The following is a 17,159-nucleotide window of genomic DNA, read 5'->3' on the forward strand; positions in this document are numbered from 1 at the left end:
GGGAAAGTGGAAAGCATACACACCATTCTGATACCCTCCATAGTCAAATGAAAAGTTGAAATTGAGCTTCCCTCATCCAAATCCAAGACCTTGATCACCGTATGTTTATGGCTCTCCACATCATTCATCCTTAATCCTATTTAGCATGAAAAGGAATGCAATCTGCCAATATTTTCTCCAATCCCCCAAATATTGGTAGGCTTTCCTGGATTCAACTAATTGTAGGTCACAGACATTTCAGGCCCAAAGAGGAAATCAAAGCAGGGTCTTGCCAGTTTCGAACAATACACCGGCCTTACCAGAACAAAGTAGCATCGAGGTAGCAAGAGTTGCAATGACCTTGGATCCCCTTCTTCCATCCTGAGAGAAGTTCCAAACTTTGATTGCCCAACGGTGGTGGTGGAGTATCTTCTTCTACCTTGGCACTGGCATAGACCCGGAAATCTAGGAGAAAAGAGCAAAGGATGGAACTAGCAGCCTTGCCAACACTCTTCTTGCATAGTTGCTCCTTCATCCTTTCTAGAAACAAGATTCCCAAGATTCCCCTTTGGGGCGAACATAGGCTGAAACAGGAATCCTGTAAATCATCTCCCATCTCTCCATTATGATAAAATCAACAGCCTTACATTGGGACTAGTGGATGAAATAATCAAGAGCGTCAGAAAACTTCTCTCTGGGGAGGAGGAGCCAACATCGCAACACTATGAACGTGCGGTCTCAAATGCTCCGAGACAGCAGCCAATACTTTTGCTGCTGGGTGGTCCAATTGGACCTAAACTGTCCTGCAGAAATGGTGAACAGGAAGAATATGTCTTAATGACCTCAGGGACATCACAAAGTCCCTGATCGATGCAAGAGAAGTTCTTCAAGCCAGCCACAAAAAATCCAGACAAGGCTGATGAAGTCAGGGCAGCTCCAAAATGAAACGATACGGAAAGAGAAAGTGTTTCCAGCTGGTGATGAACTTTTACTGTTTTAAAAAGAGACTGCCTATAAAAAACTTAAAATTAATTTAAATTTGGAAGTTTAAAGTTAGAGGACTTAGAGCACATAACAGCAAAATATGATGAAGAAGTTGAAGATGTTTATCAAATGCAAAATGTGGTGGTTAAAACTCAAAAAATCAAAGTGGGAAATGAACATAAAGAGATTAAATTTGCTGATATTTATGGTGATTGGCTGATCTCTGAAAATCAATAAAGTGGAATACTGAAAGAGGAATTAAAGGGAGGGGAAATTTATCCTAGAGGGCAAGATACAGAAGAAGAAAGAAAAACAAAGAATCTATGGATTTAAAGAGAGAAATTTCATTAGCAATAGCATAGATAACACTACTGACAATCAAAGATAAGATGATTAAGGAAACAGAAAAAGAGCATCAAGATTACATGAGATATCTTATAAGGAAGGGGTTGCTAAGGGGAGTCCATACAAAGTTGATCAAGAGATGATTAGAGGACTGGCACCACAAATGGCAGAAGATATGAGACTGTTTTGTTATTGGAAAGATACAGGTTGATAGATGGAAAAATATAATTTAAAACTAGTTAAACTTAGTGAAATTTATTGACAATAGATATAGTTTAAATAAATAACTGATAATGTTACTAATGTATACAATATGTAGTGTTATGATGAGTATAATTGGATATGAATATGGAATGGTACCCATGTAAGGAAGATTAGAAATCCCTTTGGATTATACATAAAAGTTAATAAAAAAAGAGAACCAACTTAGATACAGTTAAAGTTTTGATTATTAGGGAGGGAAATGTTCTAATACAGGATATAGTCAAATGAAGGAGGGATAAAAATAACAACGTATATATAGAAATGGGTATAATATAGAAACTGGATGTAAATTTTAAACAGTGATTTGGAAAGGAGGATTAGAAAATATTGTTATTAAATATTATAGATGTTTAGCTAGAATAGGACATAAGGATTTAATGTTAGTGGAAGATCTTAGAAATAGTAATTGAAAGGACAGTATGTGGTTATGTATTAAACTTTGATATATTTTATGATGAAGAATGCTTAAACAATTATAGTCAAATCAAAATGGAGATATGATGATTGTGACATGTTTAAATATGAGTTAAAATGCTTGAGTTAATTTGAATTATGTTTGTTGACTGGAAGAGATGCACGAAAGTCTTTCTGTAACCAACTAATATACTTTCTACAGCATGTAAAGAAGGATTGTGTTTGTTTTAAATTAAAAATAAAAAAAACAAAAAAGAAACTTCTCTCTCCAACACAGAGATGTATAATAGAGACTGGGTTTTCCTCCAAGGCAAAATTCAGTATTGGAAACAATCAGATGGGACTTTCCACTTAAAAATAGATCAAAAATATCAACCAACCAAAAGTTATGTATTAAAATATAAGCAAATACCATATTTTTCAGACTATAAAATGGACTCCCCCCCCCAAAAAAAAAGTGGGTAGAAATGTCTGTGCATTTTATACTGGATATGGGCCTGTTTTTGGCCTCCCAAACCATCTGTCCATCTCATTTTCACCCTCCCTGGCCCCCAGAAACACTCTGTGGTCCAAAAATGGGCCCGTTTTTGGCCTGCAAAGTGCTTCTGAGGGCTGGGGAGAGCAAAAACGGGACGTGCGAAGGCCAAAAACTATTTTTTCTTGGTTTTTTCCTCGAAATCTAGGTGTGTTTTATAGGCTGAAAAATATGGTAATCATTTCAGTGATTTAGTTTTTCCTATAACTTCCATTTACCAGATTATTCTCTTCAATGGAGGAAAAAAGAAACAGGGAGGAGGTGGGGATTCAAAAGGTTTTATACCCCAATCCCTGAAGGAGACTGAATATAATAACTTAATTCTCCAACCTATGCTTATTCCCTTTTATGACCTACTTTGAGAATGATTGATTAAACCCAAAGTTTAATCAGTAGTTCCAGAGGAGAATTGATGGCACTTTGGAAGTTGCTACAATTCTACATCCTATAGTCCCAGCCAGTCTATGCAATAGCTACTGAGGGTGGATGCTTTAATCCAGGGATCACCAAACTTGGCAACTTTAAGACTGGTGGTTCAAGCCATACTGGTTGCAGAATTCTGGGAGTTGAGAGTTCCCAAGTTTTAAAGTTCCCAAGCATGGAGACCCCTGCTTTAGTTGAAAGACTTTTGCAAGACCCCTTTGTTGCTTACTGAGGATAAGAAGAAGCTAGTCAATTTCCAATCTTCAAACTGCTTTGCTTGTCTCTCTAAGCCAAGCTTGACAACTTTAAGATCTATGGACTTCAACTCCCAGAATTCCATATCCCAGCATGTGGGCTGGGAAATTCTGAGCATTGAAACTACATATCTTACTGTTGCCAAGTTTGAGAAATGCTGTTTTAAACCATATGGTAGCCAGGAAATCTGGAACCAATTCCTAGAATTCCATCTCCTGGCATAGTGACTAGGAAATTCCAGGAGTTGAACTCATATCTTATTGTAGTCAAGCTTGAGCAACACTGCTGTAAGCCATACCCAGGGAGTTGCATCGCAAAACAGGATTTTCAGGAGTCTGCAAGGTATCAAAACGTGAGTCAGGGTGGCAATGACTCAGCTTGACAAACAGGGCTTTGTTTGGTTGGCAGTAGAAATAGCGGTTCCCTCTGTATTGTCCATCTGTGCAGCCTGTTGGCAGTGGTTCCTCCTAGAAAAAGTAAAAAAGAGGTGAGCTTGTAATTCCCCAATTGCCCTCAACCTTTTCCCTCTGTCATACAATTCATAACATCTTTCAATTCTGTTTATTAACATACCTTATGGTTAGTAAACAGAAGTTTTGAAATGTGTTTTAATATTAGTAGCTCGAGTTGGTAGTTAGGCTGTTAGTTTGAGCTCCTAAGCTTGGCAATTTGGTTGCAAATGTTTCATCGCTATTCAAGGAGACATCGTCAGTGCATTTTGAGTTGTGCTCATCTGTCAGAACACATCTCATTAAAAGGTGTTTAAAGACCCGTGTTCTGACAGACGAGCACAACTCAAAACACACTGACAATGTCTCCTTGAATAGTGATGAAATTTTTGCAACCAAATTACCAGGCTCCAAGCTCAAACCAACAGCCTAGAAATTCTATAAAATTTAGCAACAGGAATTCTGGTCCCAACTGTGATCGTAAGGGGAGAATTACTTGTGAAGACATCTTGTTGGCCTAAAGTGAAAAGGAGGATTCCAATGATCTTATGTCCATAATATGTTAAAATGTGCCAGTGTTTCTCAAACTTGTCAGTTTGAAGATGACAAACTTCAACTTTTCAACCCACGGTGTTGAGAAACACTACATTACTATTCTCTAGTTGAATGGCCATAATAGGACTAAATTTGATTTAGTGATACATTTTTATTAGAATCAAGGAATTAGTAGACAACTAACTTATCTGGGAAATAACCTTCTGAAGATGATGTGGAATCATTGCATATCTATGGCAACCTAGACTAGTAAGAATAAAATATGCAAATGTGCCTCTTCTTATCTATGGAGATTCTCAATCATCCTGGTCATGGTAGTCCCAAAGGTGCATTTCCAAAACACACCTGGACTTTCCTGGCTCCCCCCCCCCCCCCGAAAACATTTCACTTCTCATCCAAGAAGCTTTTTCAATTCTGAACTGAAGAAGCTTCTTGGATGAGAAGTGAAATGTTTTCAAGAAAAAAAGCCAGGGAATGGACCTTAGGGTGTGCCTCTTCTCCCATGTTTTCCTCTCACCAGCTCCAAGCCAGCAACTGTCTCATCTGCATCTGGTAGGTCTCCAATCCAACGTATCACACCGTAGATGGGTGGATTATAAACCTCCACCATGGAATTGATCTCTAAGAGATGGTAGTCATATTGTCTGCTATCCTGGTCCTCCTCAGATTCTTCTGCCTCACTTTTTTTCTTCTTCCTCTCAAAAATGTGTTCTAATTCTTCCTTGATGTCCTCCAAATTTGCCGAAGGGGCTAAAGGAGGAGAGTTCTGGGATAAACACTCCTTCATTGGTGGAGGATATTTGATGGAGGAAGGGGATGGACAATCTTCATATTCATCTGAGGTAGGGGTGGAGGAGTTGCTGTTTAGGATCTCTTGACCTTTATCAACATGTTCTTGAATGAGAGGGGGGGAAGAGAGAACATTAGATATTTTAACCATAATCTCATGCCAACATACAGGTAGTCCTCGAGATATGAAATATGAGCCAGCAGTGTGCAGTGACAGCAAAAAAGCCAATGCAATCCTAAATTGCATTAATAGAGGGATACAATCAAGATCAAGTGAGCCACTAACACCACTCTATAAAGCCCTAGTAAGACCACACCTAGAGTACTGCATCCAGTTTTGGTCACCACACTGTAAAAAGATGTTGAGACACTAGAAAAAGTGCAGATGAGATCAACCAGGATGACTACAGAACTGGACACTAAAACATATGAAGAATGGCTGCATGAACTGGGCATGGCTAGTCTAGTGAAGAGAAGGACCAGGGGAGACGTGATAGCAGGGTTCCAATATTTGAGGGGCTGCCACAGAGAAGGGGTCAAGCTATTTTCCAAAGCACCTGAAGGCCAGACAAGGAATAATGGATGGAAACTGATCAAGGAGAGATTTAACCTAGAAATAAGGAAAAACTTACAGCCCTTTGTGCCTTAAAATGGCTTCTAGTGTACTGCCATTTTACTGCCTTAAAATGGTTTCTACTGTATAGTGCAGTGGAGTTGCCATGGTAATGGCTTCACAGTACTCCACAAGGGATCCCCCTCTGGTAAGTGGGAAAATCCAACATTAGAAATTATGCTTCTGATGGCACAGGGAAAACATTTTTAACTAATTTAATTGTCGCCGAAATCAAGGCTCAGGGAGAAGTTGCTCTTGCCATCACCTCTTCAGGAATTGCAGTGACATTAATGGGAAGAGGTTGGACAGCACATTCCACACTTATATTGCCACTTGATATCACCATTCCTGTCTAATGCAAGATTGGGATAAGGAAATACTCAGGCAACGTTACCACAATCAAAGTTCGTTAAAAAAAAAACATACACAAAGGATTGGGTTTTTTTAGCAAAATGTGAAAAATGCAAAAATATTCCCAAACCTTGATTGGTATAAATCTTACCTTTATAGACCTTGGAAAGGGGGAGCAAGATTCCATATTTGGGTGACGGGAAATGACAGAGAGCTTTGCCTTTGAAGCAACCATCCCAGGATCCCACGGGCTGATCCTATAGCAAGATTTAAAAGTAGTCAAGATGATGGATGGAATAACAATACTTTATTTATCTCAACCTTGACAACTTGAAAAATGTGGACTTCAACTCCCAGAATTCCTCAGCCCTTAAAAGACTTTGGATGTAAAATCCAGATGATTTAGCAGACCAAACTTGTTGGCACCTTTGTAAAGATGTGGCATTTTTTCTTGGGTTCATATGATAGTTCCAGAATTATGAATGAAGAGACATTTCAGTTAAGGAAGCCTCACCAAGCAATGTTCTGACCAAGGCTTCCCAAGAGCATGAAGCAAACTCCTGGTCCCGACAAAAACTCCTTTTATTAATTTGCTGTGAATTCTGCTCATTCACATCCAGTAAAATCTTTCAAGGGAGGATTTAAAGTCACAGACCTTATCTGGCTTGGAGAGCTGGCAGACCGATATCTGCAAAACTTGGCAAGGAGCCTCGGAGAGTCACAAACCAATTAAGTGAACTAGTTGTCTCCTGCAAACTCCACTCCCTTTTTGCTCCTCTTTTATTTCCTCTAGGAGAGCCATTCACCGTCCACCTGTGGCCTTCCTCCCAAGTCGACTCCTGTTCTTTAGCTGTTCCCTTCCTCTGGCAACTCTGCGCATGCGCACACTGAGAACAGGCTCCGTCTGTTCCTCTGCCTCACTGATGTCTGACTCTGAAGGCAGCTGATAACTGTCAGATGGCTCTGGCCACCTCTCTACCTCCGACCAGAGCCCTCATCAGAGCCTTCCCCAGACTCCAGGACTGGCCCATGTTCCTCCCAAAGCTCTTCCCTGTCCGAATCTGCTGCCAGGACTTCTGGCTGCTGGTGAGCCACAAGAACAGTGGTGGGTTCCTAACTGGTTTTCTATCAGTTTTCTGAGTGTGCGCTGAGCTGCACATGTGCAATTAAACACAAGAAAAAAAAGGAGGAGTGACAATTCAAACTGCTGTTCTGGATCAGCTGGGCTTCAGAAGCTGGAATAAGAGTAAATGAAATGCAGGGGCAGGAGTGCTGGTCTATTTTTTAAAAAACAACAACAGAGAACCGGTTCGTTCTCTGTTTGAGGGCAGCACTACTGTTTCAGGAGAACCGGTCTGAACTGGTAGGAACCCACCTCTGCACAAGAAGCAAGTCCAGGAAAAGGCACAGCTAAGACGCTGGCAGGTAGGTCTTGTGTGCTCACATTAAACCAACTTTTGGGTTTCAGATCCCTAATTTCATTTCCCTCTTTCCGTTTTTTCTCAACTTTTTTTTTTTGCTGAAAAACTTATTTTGATGTAGGGTGTCAAACTCGATTTCATTAAGGGCCACATTGGGGTTGGGTTTCACCTTGGGAGGCCAGGGTGGGCGTGGCCCGCTTGATGGCCCTCATGTCAGGGGCATCTGTAGTGGGAGGAGTGCTCTGTTGGCGAAAACGGGCTCCCGGGCTTTGTTTTCGGCTGCAACAACCTCGTGCAACCTTCTGCCAGCAAAAACAGAGCTCGAGAGGGCTGCACACAGCTCTCCTGAGCTCCGTTTCCACTGGCAGAAGCACCACAGGCTGGTCCCTGGTTGTTCCCAGGGTGGCCCCACAGGCCAGATGTAAGTATGCCTTGAGTTTGACACCCTGATGTAGAGGGAAATCCAAAAATGATAACCTCTCAATGCTGACCTTTTTTTCCTGCTCTAATCAATAAATACAGTAACCAATATCTATTCTAAAATCAATAATTGCCCAAATTAACAATATATTTCAATTAGTTATACAAACATGCCCTCACAACACAATGTTGTGGCCTGCCAGCAGCCAGCGGAGCTGGTGGCATACTCAGACAGTGAGGAAATTGGGGAGGAACATGGGCCAGTCCTGGAGTCCGGGGAAGGCTCTGATGAGTTCTCTGCATCGGAGGCAGAGATGGGTCCAGGGCCATCCGCCAGTTATTAGCTGCCTTCGGAGTCAGATATCAGTGAGGCAGAAGAGCAGCTGGAGCCTGTTCCCAATGTGCACACACACAGAGCTGACAGAAAAAGGGAACAGTTAAGGAACAAGGACCAACTCAGGAGTAAAGGCACAGGCGAACAGTGAATGGCCCCTCCCATAAGGAATAAAGAGGAGCGAAAAGAGAGGGGAGTTTGCAGGAGGCAATTAGTTCACTTCATTAGGGTGAAGATCTATTCCTGACTTCTTGCCAAGTAATTGCACGGCATTTGGAAGATATCGGCCTGGCAACTCTCAAAGCCTGATAAAGATTTGCACGCAGTTGTAAAATCTCATGAAAGACTGTTTGCTGGGACTTTGCTGGAAAGGAATTCCCTTTAACCTAAATAAAATAGGCTTTATCGGTATGAGGAATCTGCTTCATGATCTTGGGAGGCCTAGGTGAGAAGACACAAAACGTTTGGAGAGAAAAAAAAAACACCACATGACATTTAACAAAGTCTAGGAAGTCTTAGCATGACTTTACATCTGAAAAGCTATTGATAATTCAGCATGACAAACATTTTCCATTTTCACCCAAATTTCCACTGATGGAGGAAACAAACACTTCCTCCCTTGCCCCCACTGTTTAAACATCAAAATTTTTAGCAACCTGATTTTTTTCCCTATATATAAGAAAATACTGAATATTGAAAAAGGACATTTGTAAATAGTATATTAAAAATGAGTATTATTTTTTTTAAAAAAATAATATATTTAAACACAAACATGTATATTAACATTAGAATTATGTAGACTGGATAATTATGTAGACTGGATAATTATTTTGATAGGCATTAGGATAATATTTCAATACAAATAGAAGGATTATGAATACGAATTAAGCATTGATTGGAAATTAGAGAATGAATGATGGTATTATCAACATGCTTAAATAATATAATGATTAGCAGTGAAATAATAAAAGTAATAAATATTAACAATAAAATTAAATGAGTAATTAGATAATGAAAGACTATATTTTTATATAAGCATGTGTATTAAAAGTAGAATCACAGGGATTGGATGAATGGAAGGAATATGAATAGATCTACCCTATATGTTTAAATGATATTGTGATTGATATCAGAATTCTACATTGAAATGCTGAATAATGAAAGAATGAAGGATGAAAATTTAATATATACAGATGTGAAGAGTTAAATAAGGGAAACATGAATAATAAAACTGGCGAAAGATGGAAGTCAGAAAAGAAATGTCTCTGAATACAATGGTGACATGAATAAAAGTTAAAATAGAAATAGAAATAAGAGGGGAACAACAATATACTGTATGTATGTATGTATGTATGTATGTATGTATACACACACATACATATATATACATACACACACATACATAAACATACACAAACACCACGTATAACAAGTTATAGGTAATAATAAAGAGGGAGGTTCAGAAATTGAATGTCGGTAGTATTAGATACATTTAAACAATATGAAATTAAAATGAAATGTAATAACTATGAGTAATAATATGTTGATGTGTACTAAAATGTATGATACCCTGGTATCACATTGTTCACACATTGATATGTATAAAAATAAAGGCCCTCCTTGCACATATGTGTTACTCGTTCCTGACTCTAGGGGGCAGGGCTCATCTCTGTTTCAAAGCCGAAAACTTAGCGCTGTCAGAAGACGTTTCTGTGGTCATGTGGCCAGCATGACTAAACGCCAAAGGCGCACCGAGCACTGTAACTTTCCCACCAAAGGTGGTTGCTATTTTTCTACTTGCACTTTTACGAATTTTCGAACTGCTAGGTTGGCAGAAGCTGGGGCAAGTAACGGGAGTTCACTCCATTATGCATTACTAGGGATTCGAACCACCGACATTTCTGGTCGACAAGCTCAGCATCTTACCCACTGAGCCACAGTGACCCTTCTTTGATACGTATAAAATAAAATAAAAAAATAAAATAAAAAACTTGACATGGAAAAATGAGTATTGAAAAGGGGGTGTCAAATTAACGTTCAGGAGATTCTCTCAACTGGTATCCTGCTTTCTTTGAACAAGTACTTACTAGAAAAATTCCCACAAATACTCCGGCTTCATATTTCCCTGGAAGATAATTGCAGTATACCACACTGCCAGTAGGGGTGCTGTTTTCCATCTTGAAAAAGACCCGGTCTCCAAACGTTAGCCCTGGGGACGACAAGGGATCTCCCGTGGTAAGCTTGACTCTTGTACACTCCCGGATCACTCCTCTTCGAGGTGCTGCTGGGCTACCCTCAGCCGCTTTGTCAGGTTCAATCCGGCTGACGGGTACAAAGACACCACAGTTCTCACGGCAGGAGAAGAACTTCTGTCCTTTGAAGGAGCCATCTGTAAAACCCTTGCCGGCTGCCGAGCCCTACAAAAGAGGACAATGGCTCTTCCAGAAAGATAATTTATTCCTCATCTCACTCTCCATCCCTCTAAACTCAGCAACTCTAGATTTATTTACCATATTTTTCGGAGTATAAGACGCACCAAGGTTTAAAAATGGGTTCCACCACAAAACCGCATTCGACTAAAGGGCGCTCGACGAAACCGCGTAGCTGACTTCATCATAGGGCAACAACAGCGCGGAGACAGAAGCACGCTGTAAACACTAAACCTAAAATTAACCCCTAAACCTAACCCCCCTAAACCTAATCCTAAACCTAACCCTAAACCGAACCCTTAACCTAACCCTAAACCTAATCCTAACCATTAACCTAACCCTAACCCTTAACCTAACCCTAACCCTAACCCTTAACCTAACCCTAAACCTAACCCTAAACCTAATCCTTACCTTAACTTGAATCGGCTTGCTTTCAAAGCGCTATTTAAAGCGCCCTTCTTTCTCTGTGCTCGCTGTTGTCGCCCTGTTGATGACATCAGCAATGCGATTTAATCGGGCGCGCTTTAGTCGAGCACGGTTTTGTCGTGCCACGTAAAAATGTAAAAAAAAAACAAAACACTCTGCAGACCTCCCAAAAACGGCCCATTTTTTTGTGAAAACAGCCCCCCCTTTCCTCCCCCAAAAAGGGCATGAATAGCCCTTAGGAGGCTTAAAGAGTGTTTGGGGGGGGGGAAGCAAAAACATTTCTGCCCTCCCCAGCCCCTAGAAGCTCTCTCAAAAGCCTCCTACAAGTTATGCATGGCCATTTTGGTGAAGGGGCTGGGGAAATCTTATTGTATTTTATGATTTTAATATTCAAATAATTTTCAAATGTTGGGCATGCAATTCGTGACTTCTTTCCCAAATTCTAGGTTCCCGCTGGTTCTTGAATAAAATTCCAAAGATGCATGCAATTGTTGCCATATTTTTGTGATAAGGAGTTCAAACTATTTTTTAATTTTAAAAAACGGGCCCGTTGTTGGGAAGTTTGCAGAGTACAAATACTTTTTTTAAAAAAAAATTGCCTCTTCAAAACCTTGGTGCGTCTTATAGTCCAAAAATATGGTATATCAGCTATTTTTGCAGCCAGGATATAAAAAATGAAAGTTGTTGTGCCTTCCCATTCTAAATTACATTACAGGTAATCCTTGATTTGTTATCACAACTGAGCCCCAAATTTCTGTTTGCTAAATGAGACATTTGTTAAGTGAGTTGGCCTCCTTTTATGACCTTTCTTGCCACAGTTGTTAAATGAACCAGTGCAGTTGTGAAGTCGGTAAAACAGTTGTTAAGGGAATCTGGCTTTCCCATTGGTTTTGCTAGCCAAGAGGTTGCAAAAGGGGGTCACATGACCCCAGGACACTGCGACGGTCATAAATATGAATCAGTTGCCAAGCATCTGAATGTTGATCACATGACTGAGGGGATGTTACAATGGTCCCAAATATGAAATGAGGTCATAAGTCAGCTGTTTTTAGTACCATTCTGTAACTTTGAATAGTTACTAAGGAACTGTTGTATGTTGAGCACAACCTGTATGCTGTGGTGAAATTCAATTTTTTTACTACCGGTTCTGTGGGCATGGCTTGGTGGACATGGTGTGGCTTGGTGGGCATGGCAGGAGAATGATTCTGCAAAATCTCCATTCTAACCCCACTCTGGGGCCAGCCAGAGGTGGCATTTGCCAGTTCTCCAAACTACCGTATTTTCAGAGTATAAGGCACACCTTTTTCCCTCAAAAAAGAGGCTGAAAATATATACTAAATACAGCATTTTTTGCCTCCTGAAACCCTTGCCCCTTCACCAAAATAGCCGTGCATAGCTTGTAGGAGGCTTTGAGAGAGCTCCTGGGGACTGGAGAGGGCAGAAATGAGCGAAAAATGGGCTATTTTTCCCTCAATTTTGCCCCCCCCCCCATCAGTCTCCAGGAGTACTCTATAAGCTTCCTAAAGACTATCCATGCCCCCTTTTTTGGCAAAAAAGTGACGTTTTTTGCTCGTTTTTGGCACCACCCACCCCCAGGAGCACTCTACAAGCCTCCTAAGGGCTATTCATGCCCCCTCTTTTTTTAAAAAAAGGGCACATTTTCACAAAAAACAAGCCATTTTTGGGAGGTTTGCAGAGTGCAAAAACTTTTTTTTTACTTTGCCTCTTCAAAACCTTGGCGTGTCTAATACTCTAGTGCATCTTATACTCCGAAAAATATGGTACTCAAAATTTCCACTATCGGTTCTCTAGAACCTGTCACAACCTGCTGGATTTCACCCCTGCCTGCATATGAAACAAAACTTAGCAATACGATGCGTTTTGGTTCCAAGCTTGGAATAGCAATAGCACTTAGATTTATATATTGCTTTACAGTGCTTCTACAGCCCTCCCTAAGCAGTTTACACAGTCAGCATATTGCCTCCAACAATCTTGGTCCACATTTTAACAACTTTGGAAGGATGGGAGGCTGTGTCAACCTTGAGCCTGGTGAGATTCAAACTGCTAAATTGCAGGCAGCCGGCAGTCAGCAGAAGTAGGCTGTAGTACTGCACTCTGACCACTGCATGGCTCATGTGATTAAAATATTCAAAATGCCTTGGGATTTCCATTCGGATGCTTTCACACAACCCTCGTAGCGATATGCCAGTGGTTATTACTCACCACTAGCTCGACCCCAAAGATGATGCTGGTATCTTGCTTGTTCTTGTCTATGGATCCTCGGTATCGGATGATTCCTGGGACTTTCTGCCCAGAAGAAGAGGTGATCTGGACTCTCACTCGGTCACCCTTCCCCAGAGCGCTGAGTTTCTGCATCCACCGCTCCTGCTTGAAGAGTGCCAGGCGTTCATCTCCATTGGTCACGGCTTCTAGCAACCCAGACTGGGCTCCGCTCAGTTCCTTGGCCATCGAGGGTGGTACCCGGACCACCTTTTCTGCATCCAAGACCCTGGCCCAAAATGTTCCACCAGGGGAGATCCCGCGGGCATCTTCCTGGCTTAGTAAGCTACCCCTGGATACCTTGACTTCTCCGCCTGTTTTGGCTTCCCCCATGAAATCTTTCACAGCTATATAGAGTTTCCGCGGCTTCATTGTCTTGGGTAGTGATACTGACAAAAGAGATTCACCCCAATCACCTGCAGAGGGGAGGGGGAAAGGAATGAAGCAGTTTAGGTATCGATGGAAAAGAACAGAAATAGTACTTAGACTTCACAGTGCTTTTATAGCCCTCTGTAAGTGTTTACAATGTCAGCCTATTGCTCCCAACAATCTGAGTCCTCCTTTTACCAAACTCAGAAGAATGGAAGGCTTGAGTCAACCTTCAGCCTGGTGAGATTCAAACTGCTGGCAATCGGCAGCATTCTAGTCACTGTACCACCATGGCCCTAAATAAACTATAATAAACTATAATAAACTATAATCAAAGAGAAAAGCAACCTAGAACTTAGAAGAAATTTCCTGATAGTTTAGAACAGTGGAAAACTTGCCTCCAGATGTTGTGAAATAGTGGAACAACTTGCCTCCGGAAAGTTTTTAAGAAGAGATTGGACAACTATTTGTCTGAAAAGGTATAGGGTTTCCTGCCTGACTTGGCGGTTGGACTAGAAGACCTCCAAGGTCCCTTCCAACTCTGTTATTCTATTCTATCTGTATTTGCCTTGATTCATGAGAATAACTGTAGCTCGAGGTGGGGTCCTTGGTCCTCTCTGAGCTTGGTTGTTTTCTGGCAGACATTTCACAACCCAACTAGGTAATATCATCAATACCAGACGTGCCGTCTAACACCAATGATGTTATTTAATTGCATAATTAAATATCTGCAAAAAAAAAACAACGAAACTCAGAAAGCACCAAGGATCCTTTAATCTAGGGATCTTATTTATTTGCATCTGTACTTTAAAAAGCTCCCTCTCTCAGTCTATTTTCTTGGCAACACTGAAACACTGTCATCCCAAAAGCCCTCCCCCCAAGTGCCCACAATGAGCTTCGCAATCCATATGAAGATTAACTGCTACTGATTAGGAAGCCATTGACACATATTTTAGAATTGAATAGAATAGAATTCTTTATTGGCCAAGTGTGATTGGACACACAAGGAATTCGTCTTTGGTGCATATGCTCTCAGTGCACATAAGAGAAAAAATACATTTGTCAAGAACCATAAGGTACAACACTTAATGATAGTCATAAGGTACAAATAAGCAATTGAATTGTCTTAGGAAACAATCAGTATAAATCATAAGGATACAAGCAACAAAGTTACAGTCCAAAAGTCATAAGTGGGAGGAGATGGGTGATAGGAACGATGAGAAGATTAATACTGCAGACTTAGTAAATAGTTTGACAGTGTTGAGGGACTTAGTAAATAGTTTGACAATGTTGAGGGAATTATCTCAGCTAGCTTAATGTAGGATTCACCTCTGATCTCATTAATATGTTACCGCACTGCCAATTTTATGATAAAACCTGTTGCTCACATTTCACACCACTTCTAAGTGATGAAATCTTAGATTTCACTTCTTCTCATAGATCATAAGAATAATGTCACTCTAAAGGCGGCCAATTTTTGTTTCAGAGGTTGTATTATTAGGAAACAGATGGTGAATTTTGAAAACTATTTGTTCAATCTGATTAGAAAAACAGTGTGTACATTTGTCTCTTATCCATTAGTTTTATTATATCATTTTCAAGGATGATTAGAGGGCCAGTGGGGCTAAAACGTATAAATAATTGTTGCTGGAATTGGATATGAATAGTTTGATGAAAAGAAGGACTAGGGGATGACATGATAGCATTCTTCCAACATCGAAGGGGCTGCCATAAAGAAGAGGGAGTCAAGCTATTCTCCAAAGCATATGAAGGCAGGACAAGAAGCAATGGGTGGAAACTAATCAAGGAAACTGGAACTAAGGAGAAATTCCCTGACAGTTAGAACAATTAATCAGTGGAACAATTGCCTCCAGAAGTTGTGAATGCTTCAACACTGGAAGTTTTTAAGAAGAGACTGGATAACTGGTTGTCTGAAACCGTGTAGGGTACCCTGCCTGAGCAGGGGATTGGACTAGAAGACCTCCAAGGTCCCTTCCAACTCTGTTATCCTGTTCTGTTATCCTATTATATTATTCAATTAAAAAAAGGAAGAACAGATTATTATTATTTTTTAAAGAATCCCTAAAGAATTAAGTCTAATCAGTTAGTTTCTCCTTCCTTTCTTTTTGAATATGCCAATTTCGAAACCGGGCCTTGTAATTCTGCCTTTTAAGAGCTGCTTATTTAAACCATCTCTCTAAAGCGTCCCCTGGTTACGCTTTTCATTCCGGGTCAAACTGCTTTTAAAAGAAGGAAAACAGGAGAATCTTGGAAGTTGACGGCCCATGCATGTTTGATTTTCAAAACATGGCAGAACGAAGAAGGCCTTTCTTGGCTAGCATCGAACCTCAAATCTCCTCATCCTTCCCCTGGTTGTGTAGCTAGATCACGACCCGCGGGCGAGAGATCGTGAGAATGCGTGCAACCAAGCGAAGATGCATAAGTGATAAACTCCGCCATACGACACCCTGGAAAACTCACCTGGAAGAAGCCCAGCAGACGAAACTTTTTCGCCCTCTTTCTTGAACTACCCCCTTCAAAGCCGCCGCGACAAGAGAGAGAGAGAAATAAAGTTGAGGAAGTTTGCTGAAAGTTTTTTTTTAAAGGGGCGGAAATCGGGAACCAATGAGAAGGCAGGTGAAGGGGAAAGGGAGCCAATAAACACGGAGAAACCGGGCGTAGGTGTGCCTTGTGGGGGAAGAGGTCTAAACAACAGGAGTTCCCCGGCTTTTTTTGGCGTTTTCTTTTTTTTTTTTCCTTGTTGAATCATTTTTGGGGAAAACGCATTTATGGTTGGGGGGGCGGAGGGGGATGAATCAGATGTAAACGTATATGGGGGTATATGCGGGGGCCTCAAATAGCGACCTGGCCGAGAGGGAGAGGCAAGGACATGGATGGAAGAGTTTTAATTATTTATTTTTATTTTATTTATTTCGTCAAGCATATATTAGATAACACATGTAAGTATAAACATGATTTTGGATACATGAAATGGATAAGAATGAAAAGAAACATTAGGGATTAAACACATATATTTAGAATAATTAAACATTAGTTTTAATTCGGCTTAGATGCACCACCGAACACTTTAGATGCCAACTTTCTTCCTGGTCTCGGCGCTGCGATCCCGCCCAGCGATATGCAGCCATAAGGACTTGAGTGTGGTTGGGTTCCCACGACACGTTTGCCCGTCCTTCTCAATTTAGGGCACGGCCAGGCTGAATCGCCCAGAGCTCATAAGGAGTGTCCGGCTTTGTCCTGGGATGCAAGGCGAAGGCTTGATCTTAGCTCAAATCTCCGAAGAGACAAGGAAAAAAATGCATTTGGCTACGGTCTAGCCTCCCTCCTTGACCATAATATGCACGTTGTGTTTCCTTCCCTTAATCCTCTTATTTTTAAGCGTCCGGATAAAAAAGACTTTGGTGTTGTGGAGCCAGCGGAGCACCATTCCCACGTGCATGAAAGGGAAGTTGCAGCAACCTCGGGGGGCGGGGGAGGATACCGCCGTTTGTCATAGAGAGGGG

General features: G+C 41.0%; 1 protein-coding gene across 1 annotated transcript in view; it reads right to left on the reverse strand.

Annotated features, from left to right (window-relative positions):
* Positions 1-16,216, reverse strand: part of LOC116522585 (ubiquitin carboxyl-terminal hydrolase CYLD-like) — a 41,425-nt gene extending 25,209 nt beyond the window's left edge. The window contains exons 1-7 of the mRNA XM_032237562.1: positions 16,117-16,216; positions 13,210-13,682; positions 10,219-10,548; positions 6,108-6,213; positions 4,721-5,097; positions 3,498-3,666; positions 300-444 (exon numbers count right to left, since the gene is read on the reverse strand). Coding sequence (XP_032093453.1) covers positions 300-444; positions 3,498-3,666; positions 4,721-5,097; positions 6,108-6,213; positions 10,219-10,548; positions 13,210-13,638 — 1,556 coding nt within the window. The 5' untranslated portion in view covers positions 13,639-13,682; positions 16,117-16,216. The remainder of the gene's footprint in view (positions 1-299; positions 445-3,497; positions 3,667-4,720; positions 5,098-6,107; positions 6,214-10,218; positions 10,549-13,209; positions 13,683-16,116) is intronic.
* Positions 16,217-17,159: the final 943 nt, after the last annotated feature.

The sequence above is a fragment of the Thamnophis elegans genome, chromosome Z, assembly GCF_009769535.1.
Source record: "Thamnophis elegans isolate rThaEle1 chromosome Z, rThaEle1.pri, whole genome shotgun sequence".
Taxonomy (NCBI): Eukaryota; Metazoa; Chordata; class Lepidosauria; order Squamata; family Colubridae; genus Thamnophis; species Thamnophis elegans.